This window comes from Vanessa tameamea, chromosome 8, assembly GCF_037043105.1.
Source record: "Vanessa tameamea isolate UH-Manoa-2023 chromosome 8, ilVanTame1 primary haplotype, whole genome shotgun sequence".
Taxonomy (NCBI): Eukaryota; Metazoa; Arthropoda; class Insecta; order Lepidoptera; family Nymphalidae; genus Vanessa; species Vanessa tameamea.
Window position 1 is genome coordinate 3,819,727 of NC_087316.1, and position 21,901 is coordinate 3,841,627.

Here is a 21,901-nt window from a genome sequence, read left to right on the forward strand (position 1 = left end):
CGCACCTGCGAGCCCCCCCGGTGTTGCAGATATCCATGGGCGGTGGTTTCATCACTTTCCATCAGATGAGACTCCTGCGATATATCTTAAAAAATATATCAAGATAATTTTGAACCGAAATTGACATGAACTTTAAATTTTTTATATATTAAATAAAATAATATTATTGAATAACAGTTTATTTATTTTGCAACGGTATGTCTAGTAATTCAATACAAACAACAGTACTTTGTTTTGTTTTATTAATAAGCTACTAGGGGCTCTGAGCGGTTCTACCCACTAGATGTCCGCTCAGGCCCCTTGAGTCGTAGCGAGATTTTATCAATAAATTGAGAAACTAACGTGAATAAGTTATTTCAAATCATCTTTGTGGATTCTGGGAATAACATGTCGAAGCAAAAATGTTCCTTGATTTCGAACGCTAATGACTCTATCCGTTAAACTCAGCGAGCAGTTGAATATTTACGGATTCTCAGTAAGATTATTCTAAAATTCATTGTTTTTATTTAGTTACCGAAATTTATTCGAAATATTCAAGAGACAGTATTTGATTTGAATATAAATTGAATTATTTAAAGTTGAAATATTTGTTGATTTATGAAAATAAATGATGTCAAAATAAGAGACGAATATAATTATTTCGTTTAGAGAAATGTAAACCCTTGAGAAACGTATAGTAGTAACCCAAAACAACGGGTCTTTACGCTCAACGTTACCTTTAGATATAAAAGGAAAATGAAATAATTTCTGATAACAACAGAACGTATTTATGATAACGTTTCATGAATAAAATTACTTTAATGTGACTTCTGAGGTTCCTTTTAAAAATAATTATTGTAGTTCAAATTTGATAAAAACCTCATAAAAAAAACCAAGTAATTATTTAAAATCTGTATATTTAAATGGTGGTAGGTTAGGCTTATGAGATATTCCACCGCCAAACAACAATAAGTATTGTTGTGTTCCGGTTTGAAGGATGAGTGTATCAGTGTAAATGACAAGAAGGGGAAATAAAATCAAAATTTAACAAGGGACAAAATATCTTAGTTCCCAAGGTTGGTAGCGCTGGAAGAAATTCTTAATATTTTTTACAGCGCCAATGTCTATGGGCGGTAGTGACTATCAGACTTACTGTCAGTTAGCCCATTTTCCCGTCCGCCTACATATATTAAAAAAAAAAAACATATTTGTTAATCGTAAAGATTAAAGAGGATGTGTCCGTGTTGAAGACATTCGTGTAGAATTGGAATAAATAAGAACGAAGGTCTCGTTACATATATGTATATAGTTTTATTTTTAGTATGATTTTTGTAATAATTTCCTAAAATATTATACGATTATATGAATTAATTTAGACAACGGATTTTTATTTTTTTTTATAAGAAAGTTCGTGTACAAAATTCTGGAGTTAATGTTCATTTAAATGTCAGAAGTCTTCTCATTTATCATAAAAGCTTTTACGGAAAAGAGACAAGCTATTTCAAGTTATAGAGCAATTAAATTGAAGGATGTTTTTATCACCGTAATATGTTTATATATATATATATATATATATATATATAATTATGTACATTCCACATATATTTTAAAAGTGATATGAGTAAATAATTTAACCTACATACCAAAAAACATCTATAAAACAATACTCAATAATATTATGTTTCTGTGTGAGTGAGTGACTAAATATAAGCAGTAAATATATAATAACATATATTATTTCGATAATGTAATTATATATATATTATTTATGTCTGCTGGTGAATACATATCTCTTTGAAATTAACCCCGATAGACTACGACACTGCTTGATCGATCACCATGAAAGTTGGGGCACATACTTATAGCTCACATACATAGCTCATATATACATTGCTCATATACATATATAACCTATTCCAAACATAAAAGGACAAAATACAAGTAAACAGCATTTGACATCGAATTTACGCGGTATTATTGGTCGACAGCTTGAATTATTTATGATGTATGATATAGCGAATAGCATGGCATACATCAATCGAAGGTTTGTTTATCTTCATTCGTTCTTCAATTGGAATGGACTATATATAGTCCTATATATTAAGCTAATATCATTCTTTAGGCAAACTAAAGGAATTTGGTACGTAAGTTTATACATATTATAAAGGTGTGCAAAAGATAACCAAATGAATTTTAGAGTAAAACAATTTAATCTTAGTAATGCATTAATACATACACAAAAAAAATATGTATTTGATGTACGAAAAGCTACAAGACATAATAAGATACTAGATTTTCGATGAGAAAAAAAAAAACACGTTCCGTGAAGCAAATTTTGACACAACAAAAATAAGTAATAAATAAACGTTTGATGAAACATTAACAGGACCAGTTTAGATATTAATGGATACACTGTGTGACGATACGGATCTGGTCCAATTTATTACCCCTTAAAATCTTAATATATCAAGTTTCGTGGCACGTTAGAACCATTTCCTAGAAAGCAATACATACATAGATATGTTGTTCGTTCAATATTACAGGATATTTGATAATAATCACGCCCTTGTCCGTGAAATTGCCTTCTCGATCATGTTATTGTTTGCTGAGTTTATCCTCTCCAAACGTCCATTAAAAGCCTGATACAGCGTTATTATCAGGGCTTATCTCGACATGGATTATAGGAAATAATATATCGTTTACATTTGACTATAACTGTTAACAGTGCTAGCAAAGTAGCGGTCATTATTGTTTTTGAACGAATTATTAAAAAAAAAAAAAAGAAATATAAATTGTGTCATATATTTAAAGGTGATATTGATATTATGTTATGAAAAATGAAACTTGTTCCAATCGACTTGTTTAAGAGGAGACGGTTATCTATATCTTCATTTGTAAGGTAAGAACTTTCAATCATTTTCCCACAGACAGTTACATTACATTTGATCAACTCTTAAATTGGTAACCTAATTACACAGCGTTGGTATAATTTTCAATAAATTACTGAATTTATAAATAGCTTAGTTAAGTATGTATTGACGTACGAAACTAGACTGTAATTACGTAGTATAAAAGAACAATTTTCGTATAATATTATAGTGTTAGATACTACATGGCTATTTTAAGTAAATAATCATTTAAATTATAATATTGATGTAAATCTATATCTATAAATAGTATGAAAAACCACTTTTTTCTGTCTGTACCGCCGGTTTTTTCTTCTTAACCACTCAAATAATTTTGTTACGGTTTTCATTAATAGAAAGAGCGATAAACGAAAAAGTTTGTATATATTATTTGTAAATATTTTCTAACAAATAATTCTAACTGTACCATTACGGTGTGATATCCAAAAAACAGTTTTCGTACACATGGTTAACGATGAATAAACCTTAGGGTATGTATCAAAACATTGTACTAGAAAATTGTAGATTTTAAAATGTCCTACGCAATTATTATTTTTTTATGTTAGAGGTGGCAAACGCGCAGGAGGCTCACCTGATGGAAAGTGACTACCACCGCCCATGGACATCTGCAAAACCGGGGGGCTTGCAGGTGCGTTGCCGGCCTTTCAGGAAAGAGTACGCTCTTTTCTTGAAGGTTCCCAAGTCGTATCGGTTCGGAAAAACCGCAATAATCAGCAATAACACATACTTTTCTTCTAAGGTTAACTCATGATGATTATTTTATCTATTACAACATAGCAAAAATTAAAGGTTATTTTATTACCGACGAAGACGTGGGAGGTTTTTAGTTTCATGACTTTTTCGCATTTTTTGTAATTTAAAAAATTTCTCTTTTTTTTTAGAAATGTTCTTAGATTTTTAATACAAATTAATATTTAAGATGTCAAAGTATATAAATTATGTGCAATGACAACTATTATCCAAATCCAAAACTACCAAAAAAATTTTTTCTAATAAGACATTTTGATCTAGGTTTCCTAATAAAATTATGATTCATGTTTCTCATTTATGACATACTTATATAAACTAATCTTATATATTAATAGCGTAAGCCGATTTTTGTCCCAGTGATTATGGGACGATAGCTGCATATAAAAAATATGTTTTGGTCTCATTTTGATAGCTCCAGTCGTAGATGTGCAAAGAATTAAATAGGGTTCTTGATTGCAATTTACTAAATTATTACAATTTAAAAAATAATTAATTTTAGAGAGCGAAACAAACTTAAAGTATAAGAAAAACAATGAAAAACGTGAACAAAATTAAAGTAAATTGTTATCACAAGACTCCAATTTCAACTTAACTAATGTGTAGTATTTGACATTAAAAAAATCATTTGAATAAAGTTTCATTATTTTGGCACCAAATATAGATGAGTAAATTGCAGTTTACAATTAAATGAAATCAAAATAAATGAAAAGAAAATGTTTTTAAAAGAATAATACCGATAGTACAGCTTTTCTGTATGAATGAACTGAAAACTCACGAATACGTTCCTCAAACGTCCTGCAGTACTATTCCTCCACAATAGTACTTAAGGTTTGAACTATGCTACAAATATTAGTCTTTTTTTTCAAGCGCGCTGTTTCTTATGACGTAGTGCCACGTAATGTAAATACGGTGCCAGAAAGTTGACATAGTTCTAATTGGTTATCGATTTATATACACTACAAAGATATAAAGCGTAGTCGTTTTTATTAATTAAAATATAATTTTTTAAAGTCACTTTTTTTCACAACTAGTCATACTCGTATAGTTTGTCTAATGTATACAATAAGTAAAGAATAGATCTTACGCTTTTATCTCGAATCTCACAAGCATCACTTTGAGCGCCTTTATTTGAATATTGATGGTGTTTGCGGAAAATATTGCGAGAAAACTAACATTGGTCTAAAGAATTTTGATATATAATCTGGCATATGTATTCGCTAATCTTTAATGGTCTCTTTGTCCAGTTATGGGTTTAATATTCCTTGTGAGTTATTTTCTATTTTATTTATACTATAGATAGTTTAGTAATAATAGTTTGCGTTGATGTATTTATTTTGGGATTGTACTCAATTTGTAGAATATACTGTTATAGTGAAATATTATTTATCCTTTGTTAAATCGTGTAACACGTAAATACGAGGATGGCACCTACACTATATTACCATTATTATTGTTCTAAATCATACATTAATTAGAATTTCTTGCTTATTGTAGTCATATTACATGGGGACAAATAATGTTATCCAAACTAACTAATAATACAAAATAGCTAATGAAAACGTAAAATTTAAAATGTCTTCAAATAATGTTAGAAACATTATCACTACTTATAAATTTCTATTAAAAATTTTAGTCGGTATTTTTGTCGAAAAATTTTCAGTAATATTCCAGACTCTTGTCTGGAAGATGGAATTGTGTCTCCCGTACCTCGAGGAGCACATAACGCCGTTGATTCTACACCTGATCTCTTTCCAGACGAATCAGATTTACCCTCCAAGCCGATTATGAGACTAAGGGAATAGAGAGTTCACAGTATTTGCGTACAAATCTATATGTTTTATAATATGTCTTGCGTAGTTGTTATTGTTGTTATTATAATACATAGGAATATATGCGTGACTAATATTGTCATAATGATGTTCATAACATTTTTTATTTACAGGAACACATCTTGCAACAGAGGATGGTTACGTTGGGTCGTACAAATCATTTTTGGTATTCTCATCGTGACCAGCTTCATTTTGATCGTGCTCATGGCTCTGAATAGCTCTCATAGAGGGACAGTTCGTAATTCGAGATGCACTATAAACAATTGCAGAGTTACTTGCAATGACGCACCATTCTATGGGAACTATGAGAACGACATTGTAAATGCCGCTGCGGTATGTAAATTTTTTTGCAATCACGTACTATATTCAAATATTTCAAATAATTTACACGATATGGAGAAAAAGTAACGGTTTTAAATGTGTAAATTAAAGCCAAGAGTAATATTCATAGTCTCTCGGTAAATGCTAATGATATTATAATTTTATTACAGGAAGTCGACGCTAATTGCGACAGCATTGCTTTCCAGCTGAACAGACCAACATTCGAAAATTCTAAAATACCGGAACATTGGCTTTCCAGAATTCGATCCAATGTTCGGGAGTTGGCCATTATTGGAGGAAATATTAAATATATACCTTCGTACGCATTTATGAGTCCATTCAGCAATAACCTTAGGACACTCATTTTAGAGAACATAGAAATAAATCACTGGGATAACGATATGTTAATAGGTCTCACCAGACTAAAAAAACTTTATATCAAGAATTGTATTCTGAATGATATACGAAAATATGCCTTAAGAATAGTGGCCGAGAGCTTGCAATTTTTGGACATCAAAGCGACTATAGATTTTAATCCAACTAATTTAACGGGTTCTGTGAAACTTGAATCCTTAACTTTTGTTGATTTGTCACTAAATAACTTTGATAACATTTTACAACACACGAGTTTTTCCAAGCTAAATTACTGCAAAGTTTTATTTCTGAACTCTTGTAAGATAACATCGCTTGGTCCAGGTACATTTGACCATTTGAATAGCATTGAAGTATTGTATCTGAACGATAACGACTTGGTTACAGTTCCAGTGGGATTGTTTGATAAAATTATTCCACTTCAACCAAGAATTGCTCTACAAGAGAATATCTGGCACTGTGATTGTTCTGCAAATGATTTGAGGAATGTTTTTAACAGTGGCTTATTAATAGTTGATCCTATTTGCCGGTACCCACGTACAGTAAGTGGGATGACATTCTCTGATTTAGAAGGTTACTGCAACGGAGTCGTTAATGAAAACGCAATAGTTTACGATTCGACAGGTAAACCTTGTAAAAATATATCCAAAGTCTTGTATATGAATAATGCATGTTCTGAAACTAATTCTACCAACGATCAAGTAAGAATAGTATCTAAGGAGCAGACGTGTTTTTTAAACAGAATAAATGATAACGAACTGAACTTTTCTAATGATAATATTGATAACGAATCGATGAGTGTCCGTCCGGTTTGGATAAAACCCGTGTATTCCATTCAAAGTGATATCCATTCGATGGTTGAAATGGAATTATCCGAGCAACCAGGGCTTGGTCTGCTTTGGTATCAGTCGTTATGTTTTAAAAAAGTGTTTTGCACTAACGCGATACCGCATGTTCTGAAGATTTATAATATAGATTCTGACGTAAGCTATACGTTCTGCCCATTTAATTTGACTAACGATAAAGTATTAAGCCATCAATGTGTATCATTTAATTTTTTAAATACAACATCAATATATAGATCTAATAATTATGAATTGATATTATACATTTGCATTTCATTTGGATGTCTTCTGTGCGGCGCTGTGTCTGTGTACGTGATCATTCAACGATATCCAAATCTTTTGAAGGGAAACAAAAGAGTTATACTTGTTAAACACAAGTCAATCGAGGCACTAATACTACCACCAAAGTTACCGAAACGCGAGAATTTCTTAAGTGAGCCAAAACCGATAACCAGTCATGTTTATGAAAAAAAGAAGATTTTCCTATTATCAGATAGTTTTGACAGGTTATCTCCCAAGAATTTTGTTAGATCGATTTCGATGAGAAGCTGTGACAGTAATGATGCAAGTTACATATCCGCTTTGCCACCTACCGAGGAACAGATAAACGAATGGCGTTCTAATCAAAGCGTAGAGCAATATGATAACATACCCATGACCGATATCGATACATCGCCATTGTCTAGCATTTACGACCAAGAGTCTTTACCTTATTACTCGATTCAAACCTGCGAGAGGTTTTACGAAGTCCCGAAACAATATTAATTTAAAATTATTAAATCATTCTTACATAAATCATAAGGTATATTTTTAAGGCATTCACGCAAACATTTCGTATCTGATTGGAATAAAATTATCACAAATAAAATTTAAGGCTTCTAGATAAAGATCAAACATATTCAGTGTAGTATATTTTATCTTTTAAGTCAATGTATTATATAAATGACACATTTTTAATGTACATTTTTGTTATACTTGTGAAATTGTGTTTACTTAAAAATATTGAATAAATATTAGTCTATTAATCAGTAAGCTATTTTTATGTTAAAAACATTAATAATGGTAAATTATGCAGAAGTTTTAGCTTTTTTCTTTGCGATTTAAAATTATCACGGTCAGTTAATTCTAAACATTGTAAAGGTTTTAAGAACGTTAAAAAATGGCTCAAGGCAGCGCAGCACGACATATTCGTGCTGGGTACAGGTATATACAGGAAATTAGAGTGAGAATACTGGTGTAGCTTCAACATATGGATATTATACTGTTAAATAATTCCAAACGCATTCATAGCTACACAATGGCTACTTTCAATGTAAATTGTCTATGATACAATTTAACTATATTATTTTGTTATAAAAAATAGATATATGAGTACAATGCATATCATAATTATGTAACAAATGCAAGATTTTATTAATTGCGTGTTATATAACGAGAACTTATCATTAAACACCAATACTATGATTGATGATATAATGTGCATTTTCAAATAAATAATTTGAAAGGCGGGGTTTGCTTGTATTATATTAAATATATGCAATAAATTATTTCTTTGACGCCATTTAAATGTACATAACTCTTAACGAGTTATTATCGTTCTTCGAACGTCATAAATCATTATATTGAGGAAGCAGAGAGACTATTTATTCTGGTCGCGTGCGAGACGCTCAAATCGGTCAGCCATATGAGCACGTCCGCGCCCTTTAAGTGAATCAATTTCATACAGCTGTTTCGAATGAGCTGCGCCAGCGCAGACGATATGTATTGTCTTTGTCATTGGACGACTGTTCTATTTTGGCCGTCCGCTCGGAAACGACTGTACCCTTTATAAGAGCTATCACCAGGCATATAGTCAGATGCACCTCTTGGCACATATCTGTAATTAATTTGATTATTTATTTTATTTTATTTACGCGATAAAATGCGCAATAAAGCTAATTAATTGTTTTATTATGTTTACTGTTTATTTTAACTTTAATTTAAATAGCCTCTGCCTGAGCCTAGGTTATTTTTCGTGCATCTGTCAAGCATAAAAAAATGTCTTTATTATTTTTCGTTGGCGCTTTTTATGGCGTTTAAATATCACGTCGATTGATTGCTCAATAAAAGAAACACGACCTAACAAATACGATAAATTAATCGTAAGGATATAATATGTTACACATGCATATATTGTTTATACGTTGTTGCTTAAAATGGGATAATAATTAAAAGTATTATTAAGATTCTTATTTTAAAAGAGTTTTTTTTTTCTTTTTTAATTACTTATTTAAGGTTGTATAAGATTGTTTTCATATTTAATATCATGGAATAAAGTATATTGTTCTTTTAATGTTTTTTTTTTTAATTTTCTTACCGATGTTAGAGTTATTTTATTATTCATAATATGTACAATTAAAAAATTATATAAGTAAGTTTAATATTGTTCACTTGTTTTTTTTTTCGAATTTTATTTGCCAAAATCTTGTATTATTTTAAATAACTGATATAATAAAAAAAAAAAAAACAAAAATATTAAGTACCTTTCAAGTAATATACAAGTACAACGATATTTTAAAATAAGATGAGGAAAAGTATCCGCCACGCTGCGCTGATATGGATTTCTGGATACCCGAGGCAGTACCTGACGATTAGATTGAATAAAAAACAAAAACGAAAACTATTGATTACCCTGAAAACTGTCGGTTACAATTAACGTATTTTAGCAACTGGGCCATCGCGGCTGTCTAAAACAAGAGTTTGTAGTATATTATATTATTATATAATATGTTTATATTTTAGTTTAGCATAATTTTCGGCCATGGAAATTATTTATTGCCTCAGGGAATAGCCCTTAAATGACAATATAAACTTTACGAATATTCATAGCAGCTTAAATTGATCGTGTTATAATAACGTAGGTATTACAACGGACCTGATGTAATTAAAATATTTCATTTTATTCAAAAATTCACCACAAAGATAACAATAATTACATGACAATAAATATAATACGTATCTGTCTTTATGTCTGCGCTAACCTAGAAAAGCTCCGAACGTGTCATCTCGGAATTCACCATCACACGGCATTTCTTAGAAAATCGTATGATGTCTTAAATAACCACTATTAAAAATATATAGTACGTAAACTCTTTAACTATATTATATACCATACACACTTTTATTTAGTTTAAAAATGATTTTATATTATAAACTAAAATATACTTTGAACCATGTTACTTAATAACAAAAATCCAGATAAGTGAAACTCCAATTCGTGTAGTGAGGGCTTTGGATTTTATCGTACGATGGAAAATGAGAATAGAAAAATATATGCTACTCGATTAAGCACTTTATTATAGACAGAATAAAATAGAACGACCTCCGTGGTCGAGTAGTGTGTACACCTATTTTCATGGGTACGCCACTCCGAGGTCCCGGGTTCAATTCCCGGCCGAGTCGAAGTAGAAAAAGTTCATTAGTTTTCTATGTTGTCTTGGGTCTGGTTGTATGTGGTACCGTCGTTACTTCTGATTTTCCATAACACAATTGCTTTTCAAAATTTCAGCCCAATCAATTGGGTCGGACCTAGTCAAGAATTCAATTGTAAAATTCGACCTACATATTTTATATAAGCTTATAAATAAATTGTATGTGCTCACAATATATTTATTTATTGTTAAATTTGATAAAACTTTTCATCAAAGAACAAAAATAGAAAAAATATAAGGTACATAATATCTGCAAAATATGAGCTGCATTTCGTCGGAACTATAAACTGTAGCTACTCCTAGAGAACCCTTTTAATCTTGTTGTGTCTATTTGATGTTAAGTATTACATTTCGTATGCATTTTCTCTTTACGAATATTTTCAGTTTTCCGCACGGATTTGTAGACTTAGAATTTTAGTTTAGATTATCCCGTAAGTTTTGAGTGAAGTCTTATAGTCCGTGTTTTTTCAAGATTTAAAGCTTCGTAGTTTTTGTACAGTTTCTTAAAATAGTTTAAATTTAATTCTAATACATAAATAGTATGTAATATTTGTCTCACTCGTATCGAGCATTTTCCTTTATTACGTCACATCGTGCTCTTTAAAAATATATTAATTTTCTAATATTTTTTTGGTTTAAAATTCGTATATTCGATGTACGTTATACTGTATTGGATTGAGAGATATCCTGTGATAAACGTACAAATCGACACGCGAGTGATTCTACATAGTACGAAAAATAATTCAAACAATTTTCTTTCTTTATATGGTTCATCTAGTCATGGCTCATCAAGGTCATTTGCGTAGGGGTTGTTATAATGCACAGGTGTGTGTGCAAATACAGTTGCGCTCTCTTTCTATAATACCTCACTCTCACAGTCCAATGGGATGGCATGGGGGGGATTGGAATGGGAAAAGATCTCGTGAAAAGATCACCGTATATATTTTAATATTATGAATATAAAAAGTGAGTTTGCTTGTAACGTTTTCACATTAACTACTTAACCGATCATCATGAAATTTTGCTTACACGTAGTCCGTTTTATATTAAAGGTCTAACCTAACCTAACATGTGGCGTCCTTACACGCGGGCGAACTCGTGGGCTGAAACTAGTACAATAGAAGCCAACTATAAGACTAACAAGAAATTTATAATTTGGAAATGTTTAATAATAAATTATATGAGTATTTATTATATGAGTGCGTATATATTATAGTTACATATAACAGACATAGTTATTTATGTATTTATTTATTTATATTTATAGTTATGTGTGTGTTTTTATATTATACATGCAGTATATTATTGTCTCACAATCCAAAACAATTGCACCCCTTCCCACATTTATTTAAACAATCAATCAACTGCCCAAAGGTTGCTTGGAAGAGAACTTGTGTTTTAATCCATACGTTAAATTTACTTTTAAGTTTTGTATATTAAGGAAACAAAGTCATGTGATAGCATTGTTGTTTGGTTTATAAACAAACATTTAAAGAAATCACTCCGTATAATGTCCATTTTATTTGTCTTCAAACAGCGAGCTAAATGTATCCTTTTCAAACGTTGTACAGTTTTAGTGTACAACAGAAGATTTATATAAGCGCTTTACAAGCTAGGATCTAGAAAGCAGTAGCGAAAAGCTGAGCAAAGAAATGTCAGAACAAAACTAAAAATAATGCACTTTGTTTGTTTAGTGACGAAGCCGGCGCTCTATAGCGAGATGTTTAATCATTAAAGATCTTACTGTGAACATTCTAAGGTCAAGAAAATATTTTTACTTGTAATTTTAAGCAATTATACAGATATAAACGAATATCTTTTTATTTTTACTCGTTTTATTTAAATTAATATGCCGTATCTTTAACACTTTGTATAACCTAATATCTAGTGCTTATAGAAAATTAGTTTCTCTAATGGATTGATACCATCGAGCTGATAATGAAGCCAGGAGTAGTTAGAGCTCATTTATTTAGTTTACCAATAAGTCGATCGTGTTTCAGGTCTCTGTGGTCAGGTGTTACTTATAAAAAATAAGCCTATGTCCTTTCCTGGGATTCAAGCTTGCTTCATACCAAATCGCATCAAATTCGGTTAAATGGTTTGGCCGTGATTACATAACAGACATACAGACAGAGTTACTTTCGCAAGCATAATATTGTTATAGACGTATGGGGATCACAGAAGGTGTAGCAAAATATGCATTTGAGATTCTTGTCAAAGATGATTGCTCTTTTGTTTTCGTTTTTTGTTTTTGTTTTCATTTATGTTTCATATATTTAAATAATATACTATTTAAACAAAATGCTAATATGACGTGAACTCAATGTTTAATAAATTTAAATCAACCAATATTTGCACGTGTTTTATATTGGGTGATTAAAATTTACCGTCAAAATTATTCCTATTGTTCAATAGAGGAAAACAGTTGTCATCTATTTAAATCCAGGACCAATTACATTTTAAGATTGGTGACAAACAGCCGGATTGCGTGACATTCGTACCTTAATTTTTATAAGTGTTTCCGCAATATTGTACGGAATATTTTATTATTTTTTAAAATATCAAATAGAAGTTAATTAAATGCAATGATTGAAAGCTTTATTGATGAAATACTTACAAATGACGACCTGACGGTAAGTGGTCACCGTTTGTTCTATAATATTAAGAAGAAATATTAAAACCATTCTTTACAACGTGAACGTATCAATTAACAGGCTAGGAAATAACCAAATTTTTAATTAAAAAAATATTATATATATGTTTTATTTATTTATTGAAAAAATATATAATTAATAAATATATTAATTGAAGCATAAAATGATAAAGAATCACATAGATTTTTCACACTATACGAATAGATAATAAAATTGGTCTAGTTCGTGATATGACATTATGATGATGACTTCCCGACTACAACTCTTCGATAGTTCGGAGTTAAATGTTAGCGATTTCATTCGTATATATATATATTGTATATAAGATTTTAAATTAACATGGTTATTTTTATTACTAACAGTATCTAAAACGGGATATTTACCATGTTTTTTATTTTTATTTGGTGGAGTTTCACGAGAACAAGACATTCGTAGATAATGTCGAAATATCGAGCTCCACCAAATAAAAATAGAAAACATGGTAAATATCCCGTTTTAGATACTGTTAGTATATATATTGTGTTAAATATTTTTCCAAAGTTTTATATTTTCCGAGACCGAGTATAGTTTTACGTAAATATACAATGGTTATAAATTGTATATAAAATTGCTTAACTTTCATGATTACTAGTTTTTTACTGATTGTTGTATCTTTTTAATATATAAGTACAATACAGAAATTGTCCATGACGGACTGTGTAATTCTTTGCTAGTGATATTTAGGTTATTTAAGAACATTATTTTTAAGTATCTTATGAAGTTCTTGAAGTATTTCTTGGTAAGTTAAAGTATTAAATTTCAGCAAGCTCGTTGATATTGAAGGAACAAATAATATTATTCAATCATTAAAAACATAAGAATAATTCCTTAACTATATACAAAAAGAATTCCGATCCTCTGGCCAAAAATGAACCAGCAATGGCCATATCACATTAAAAATACATTTATATAAAAACTTTTTGAAAATAAGGCTTTAATTATTGGATTAAAGGGTATTAAATTTATACTATCGTCTTGTCATCTCAATGATTTGGAAGACTTAGATATAGACTCACACACGTTTTGAATATGAATAAAAGTCTATAAAAAATAAACTACTATAACTATGAAAATAAATTTACATAAAAAAAATTCGTTTCTGTTTTATCAGAAAGTCGTAAATTATTTTTATATATTTGCCGTATCTATTCACGTAAAAAGGCTAACAAAGTCGAGCTGCACTCATTTATAAACTATAAATAGATCCATCTATAGCTGTTCGCAATACTAAAACGATAGAATTATTCATAACCAATTACTCGACGCGTCAAAATTTATTATTAAAGCGTGAGGAAGTATATTATAAATTACAAAATTTTCACGTGTTTACATAGTTTAAAATTTGATTATAATATACTGGAATATTTTTAGACATCGCTCTATTAAATGCAGAACACCTGCATTCCTGATTAGAATCGACGCGGTTAAAACATTTTATTTGCGTCTGTGTCGGCGTCAATGCCAAATATTGCAAGCATTGTGGATTACTGCCTATTCATCATTTATTATAAAATTTCAATTTGACAGATAACATATTGAATGACATTTTATTTGAAAAAAGAACGAAAAATCAATAAACAATTTTTTGTTTCTTTTTCCCTTTTATGTTATTGTATTCACGTTACATAGACAAGTCATACAGTACATAGTCAATCCTGTCATGTATCTGTCGAGTTATATATTTAAAACTTATATTCAAATATCCTTAATAGAAAAGACATGATTTTCACGCAAGTTTAAATTGTATATAAATTTTATCCAAATATAATTTAATCTTTGAAAAAAAAAGGTTACATTCGAGTCGAAGAAGTTAAACTTGTTTAATTATTCAATACGTCCGCGAGACCTCACTCGAAGATAATTAAACATTTTGATATAATACATCAAATATATAGATTTCAAAGTTAATGTAACATAAAATATTTAATCTTACTATTCCTTATATCCTTCACTAAATTACTTAGTAGAACGAAACAATGTCCAGAGTATAAATACATCTATGTAATACAATGTCACATTCAAAAGTCACTTTTAAAATACCGCATCATATTCGATACAAACTCTCATAGCACAAGAGATGTATTTTGAAACTTTGCTGGCGCTTCGAACCGGTACTTTACTGTTGTTTGCTAACTTATAATTCTTTTGGACAAAAATAATTTCAACACCTGTTTAAAATATCGATTATATTATAGCCATTCTCAAACTTGTATCAACGACAATCTCTGGCGTAATTCGTATAGGATGTGATTATGACAACCATTTAATCGTTCTAATGCCAAACTAATTGCTAAATGCTCAGCCATTAGAATGTTTATATAAATAGACTATATCGGCCTTAAGTATAACGTTGTTTATCGACTGTTTAGTTAAAGACTGAACTCTCTTTTTGAAATTCGAACACCATCGTTTGACTACACGCTAACTACTCCTATTGTTTCATGGATGCCTTTGCGAATGCTCGTTTCAATAATTGAAAGGTACCCATTAAATAATTATTGCACACGTAATCTTTCTTTTCTTTTCTCTCCGTGTTCCAGTCTATTTGGGGTCTTATCATGTCTTTTCTTTCCATTCTCCTCTATTATTAATTATCTGATCGTTCACATCCGTCTATCTCATATACCTCCTCATACACTCCATCCTTGTTACCTTAGGTCGTCTTCATCCCTTCCTACTCCCTCTACTTTCATGCTTATCACTCTTACAGTAACTCCTCTTTGTGCCTCACATGTCCACACCAAATCTACTTGGCGCTACTTTCAGTCTTTCTCTTATATATTCGTTTCGTATTTTATCCATTCTCGGTACTTCACACATCCATCTCAATATCTACATCTGCGCGACATGAAAATTGTATACATCGAGCGCGCAGCGCTTAGTAATTGAGATAAAAATGGAAGATTCTTAGATACGAATGAATTTATCCCTCACATAATGTCTACTTCTGAAAAACATAATTATATTACGAAAAGAGATAAGCATTTCAATATTTTTTTCCAAGAAAATATTAAAACAGGTAATCATATCAAAATTAGTTAAAATTAGTCAAATGAAATGGGTAAAGTGAATGAAAATATTTTGACATTGACGATAATCTAAATGCTATTGGTTTTGTTCTTTTTTCAAAAAATCGTTATGTTATACGTTAAAAAAATATATATATGGAAAAATTCGGATACTTGCCTCAATAATAAAAAGGGTATATCATCATAAAGCTTACGAGAATTCAGTGAATATATATTAAATAAAAAAAAATACTCGTCAGATATAGACTTCCTCCTTTTATTGAGTCGGTTAAATGTCTTCTGAAAACAACAATCATCTTATTAGTCAATAAGAACTATGACTTTTGCCTATTTTTCATTCATAAAAGCATATAAATAATTAACACACGCCGAATGTAAAATATAATACACAAAATTATGTTGTTTTGGAGTCAATAAATTAAATAAACGAAACTAAAAGTAACAATAGTACAAATCATATTTACGTGAAATAATTCTAGCAATATTTTTCAGTTAAATCGAAATTTAAATTCTCTAAGCCAAAAATTAACCAGTCAGCACATTATTGTTGAATTGTTAATGAAACCGTACATTAATTAATGTAATGAACTTTATGGAATGTCTTTAGACGTTTACCGTATTCATTCTGGTGTCATTTAAAAGGTACCCCTTCCTGTAGGATAATCAGAAGGATGTCATGATATTCATGATGTAAGTATAATCTGGACTTTCGTGCTGTCTATCGTTCCTGTTGTTAAATTGGTTGTAGTATAGAACACGGGGTCGATCATCTCCCCGCTTGCCCGATTAAAATCAAAATATAACGGGGCTCAATATTGCGACTGCCCTGAAACAAGCTAAGGACAGAGTGAAGGAACAGTGTGAGGAGAAAACTAGTCGACCAATCGACGTAGGCACTTCAGAACAAGCACGACCTTCTAATGAAGCACACGAAGAAGAAGATCATTCCGTAATTCCGTTGTAGGTCTTCGCAGTCCAAGTTCAGTCCACGTCGTCGTTGTTTTGGGACTGTTTGAAGACCAAGTTCAATACTAATACTTGGTGTCAGGGTTTTGTGCAAGTCTGTCTGCTTAAGGACCACCTAGTAATCACGTATTCCACCCCAAGCAACTATATTCAGTATTGTTGTGTTCCAGTTTGAAGAGTGAACGAGCCAGTGAACAGGCACAAGGGATACGTCTATCTTAGTTCCTATGGTTGGTGGCACATTGGTTTTATAAGGAGCGGTAAATTTTTCATACGGTGCCAATGTCTATGAGGCATGGTGATCACTTACCTCAGGTAGTACACATCTTCTCAACCTACTTATTTTATATTAAAAAACCATTACTAGTGAAATTAAAATTGGACTGCCTTAGGGGTATGATGAATCCAATGTAATAGGTATAATTACGATCGGCTGGTAAACAGACATATTAATCACGAACATATGTAGGTATACCTACATACAGATGGATTGATAAACACCTCCTTTTTAAGACAGTTTAAATATTATAACAATAATTTCAATCTGATACAAAAATTAGTTAGTTAAATTTATTCTAAATATAAGTAAGTATAAACAGTAATGTAAAAATATAAATTAACCCACTACAGTATTATAAGTACAGTTTTGTCTCCCTGCTATCATCCTCTACATGATAATAATGAGATGATGATGCTGGTACGTACTGGCCTATAATTATTTTATTTTATAGATGAATTAAAAAAAAAAAAGGTTGTGTGAAATATTCATTTTACCTGAGTGATGTTGGGACGAAATGTAGTGAATAAAACATAACGTGTTAGATAAACTCACCGCCCAATTCACTACAGTACATAATAAATTGCAAAAAACTAACAGTACAGTGATTTTTTTGTTCTATGTTTTGTTATATCCGTATATATAAATAATACGTTATAATACTATCGTAGTATTACATTTATATAATAGATATGTATTTATATATTACACATATAAAGAGTACTCTGGTCACTGACTAATATTGACTGATTAAGCCATCTGTCAACGCACAACTCAGTCGGTCTAGAATCTTAAAATTGCATAAGAGCTGTTTTAGTAATAAACACACCAAGGGACATTATTTATAGAAATAACCTGAATTGGGGTTACGGTAAATGATTGTACGGAATTAATTACCGTCTTATTAATAATTTGCATCGTAAGATTTCGAAAAAGACCCCTAAAGCACGGGTTAGTAAAATTTTTGATTTGATTTCCAAATTTCCAAACAAAGGTGTTTTAACAATTCGTCAAAATTTGGTGTAAGTCAAATTCATAGATAACTTTACAGTATTTTCTATGTCACGGACAGAAAATGATCTCGTGATGTTTGATGCGAGAGACAAATAACCACTTAGCCGGACGCTCGTCAATGTTACGTATTGTGTGATTATTATTAGACCAGCTCACTCATTTTTAACATAAGTCTAGACACATACAATGGAGGCGAGATTGTCCGTTGGACAGAATATACGAAACCTCGACTAAGATCGTAAGGTCAAATATGGATAGCCTCTGAGTTTTTATTTAAAATCTTCAAAAATTAAAATACATATAAATATGTCCACTATCATGTAGTGGATCAGCAGCATGAGTTTTTTTTTCAGTTTTTTATAGATTTGGTATTATTTTAATGGTTTTGCAGTTTAAACATTACTTAAAGGTACAAAAGGGGGTTATCGGTACGATAGCTTATTAACAATATAACCAATGATTTATACTTTTAAAATTGTTTTATAGTTTTCTAGTACTTTTTGAAAAAGTATTTTCAATAGGTGCCTAAAATACCATCAAGTCAATAGCTAAACAAACTAAACACGATTAAATTTGTATAAAAAAATTTTTACTTTTAATAAATACATTTTTATTTAAAATTTCTTAAGACAATCATTTAATTTTTAGATTTATCAACTAAGAATATTATATGTCTTCATGTTGTTCACGGTCTTACACGTTTAATTTATTTGATATATTTTTATATATAAAAATAGTAGTAAGTGCTCCTCTCGTATAAAAATGTGGCCGTCACGAGACAACCGGCTGGCAATTTGAAGAATTAATAATTGTAGAAAATTATAGCAATATATAGCCATGAGTTTATAGAATATGCGTCACGAAGACAAAAGAGAGTAGAGAGGGGACTCGAAGGCATAAGTGTCATACCATGTGCCGTAATGGCGTACGATTTGATTCTCGCCAATGCGCAACAATAACAGTTTTACATCAATAATAATATTAAAATACTTTATTTCCCACGAAATAAAAGAAAAACTATTTGATAAAATACGAACATTTTTTTAAATCTTTTTAAAAAAATGTTACTATGTCTTACTTCCGAGATATTAAAATATCAACTATTTCCGAGTGTATGGTCACAGCTGCGGCCGAAGAGTAACAGAAAATGGGACTGCTACAAATATGTCAGTCTGTCACATAGAGAACAGACTTATTTAAAATGTTATAAGTGTAACATACAGTCGGTGGTAGTACATATTTTTGTTTGACATAATACATTTTGTATTAAGAACGTGCATTAATGTTGAAGAATTATATTCGCCTTCTGATGATTACGAATTACCGATTAGGCAATGGTCGGCAATACACACTATTTAAATATATAGTTTTTTAATTAAAGTATTTTAACTCAATAAATTTCGACCACAAGTGTGAAAATTTTATGCCATGGAGATTAAATGTTGTTAAACTTTATAGATATATGTAAAAATGTAATTAAATTACATGTAAAACTTGGAGTGAAAATATTTCCTTGAAGATAAATAATTAAATTGACGTGAAAAATTAATATGATGGAAAATTATTGAAAACATGACTTTAGTTGCATTTCTTAATTACTCAATAACGACCCGCGGCGACTTCGCACGGTTGCAATTTATTAATAAAGAAATTGTTAGGATGTAAATATAATTTTTATACCAAGGATGTTATAGAATTCCGTAACCGTAACAATCGGATATCCGAAATAATAATCTATCCGAAACTTTATATTTTTGAACTGTAATTGTTTACTTCTTCATATTCAATAAAAACCTACAGTTAAAGTCGGATTGTTTCTTGGTAACAATTTGTATTTCGCTTTTATAAATTCTTAAGCAATCTGATATCCGTAAGTGAAACTATCCGTAGTAATCGGATAATCCGTAAATAATTAGGTATCCGTAACCATATCTAAAACCGGTAAATTATTATTTATATCCGTATCCAGTTCTATAATTTCATATCCATAACTTCTCTTATTTATATCTTAAAGCACTCAAGAATATTGTAGCTTTTTACCAGTATTTATTTTAGAATCGTATATGTGGACATTACCCCCATAGAAACAAACGATATTTACACATTTACAATATTAGTATAGTATAGCTTTGTTTTTTATTAGCTTGTATACAAAATTGATAGAAATTTGAATTTAATAGCTTTCAGTTTCTGAATAGCTGATCAAAATCAAATTAAGTAAATTGGTTTCAGTCTGAATGGTTATTGGTCGGTGGCAGTCGATTACGTAATAGGCAACCAATCAGGCGTAAGCTTATGCTTAATATAGTTATCGTTTTGATAAAATATTAACAGATTTCTTAGTCACGTATCTTCTATTAACTTCTTTTTATCTTTCTTCTAGGTGGTTCTTATTTTAAAAAAAAACTAATACTACACGAATCTACTCTATTCGCGGAAGTTTTTTACCTTACCTCATTACCTTCACAAGTCTCATTTATTTTAATATGCGTATTTAGTGACATTTCATGTCAGCATTTTAATATATTATTTCTAGAGAAAAGCCTACGAGTGTGTGTGTTACTTTTAACTATGACTGTGTAACTTTTGATACTCCAGAATGAGACTTTTAATGTGTAGTATTATTTACGTACAAATAAAGGAGTGACTGAGAAAATATAATGTAATATTCATTCCATCAAAAGATTGGTTTTTAATGGAATGAAATGATTTATATGAATAGTTATTTCAGAAATTTCCATAACAAATTATATTACATATTATTATGATTTATCGAGGGAACTTTATAGAATTTAATATACTGCATTTTCATGTACTTGATTATAATAGGGCAAATAAATTGCGTTTAAAAAACTCGCTTTGTTATGCCATTCCGCATCTAACTTTACGTCGCTAATATATTGTTTTAGTTTTGTGTTACGAGATTATCTACACTATAAATTTAAAAAAATACTATATATATTAAATGTATCAATTATTATGGAATTGTTTTTTCCATTTGTCATTTTCAAGAAATATTATTAACCTATTTCCGTGGAAGAGTTACAATAAACCGACAGCATACAATTTAATTCAAAATATAATTCATTTGTTAAGCGGAATTTTGTTTTTGGTAAAATAAGTATACGAATAATGTAGTACCTATTCTAAAATTTTAGTTTTGAAGCATTTTTCTTAGAAATATAAAATATATATATATATTGAATTGAATGATAATTTGTTTATCTACAAAACCGCCATAAAGAATTTTGCTGATCCAATTTACTAACATAAAGATATTATAAAACTAGTGATTGTTATTTTATTTGACCTGAATATAATTTTTAGGGATAAAATTATTCAAACGAACTAAACTTGCAAAAGCGATGGCATGCATCCAATGCTATGTTAATTAATTTGCATATAATAAATTTGATGTATTATACTGCT

The 21,901-nt window shown here is 30.1% G+C and overlaps 1 protein-coding gene across 1 annotated transcript; it reads left to right on the forward strand.

Moving 5' to 3' along the window:
• Nucleotides 1–2,816: 2,816 nt before the first annotated feature.
• Nucleotides 2,817–7,933, forward strand: LOC113400013 (uncharacterized). The gene is made up of 3 exons (XM_026639361.2): nucleotides 2,817–2,878; nucleotides 5,599–5,818; nucleotides 5,977–7,933. Exons 1-3 carry the CDS (start codon nucleotides 2,817–2,819, stop codon nucleotides 7,786–7,788), a joined length of 2,094 nt encoding a protein of 697 aa, XP_026495146.2. The 3' UTR covers nucleotides 7,789–7,933.
• The last annotated feature ends 13,968 nt before the right edge of the window (nucleotides 7,934–21,901 follow it).

Excerpts from the sequence above, each read along its gene's own strand:
- LOC113400013 (XM_026639361.2), top strand. The coding sequence starts at position 2,817 with ATGAAACTTGTTCCAATCGACTTGTTTAAGAGGAGACGGTTATCTATA. Across the intron at positions 2,879-5,598 it reads TCTATATCTTCATTTGTAAG|GAACACATCTTGCAACAGAG; the intron begins GTAAGAACTTTC and ends TTTTATTTACAG. Across the intron at positions 5,819-5,976 it reads ACATTGTAAATGCCGCTGCG|GAAGTCGACGCTAATTGCGA; the intron begins GTATGTAAATTT and ends ATTTTATTACAG.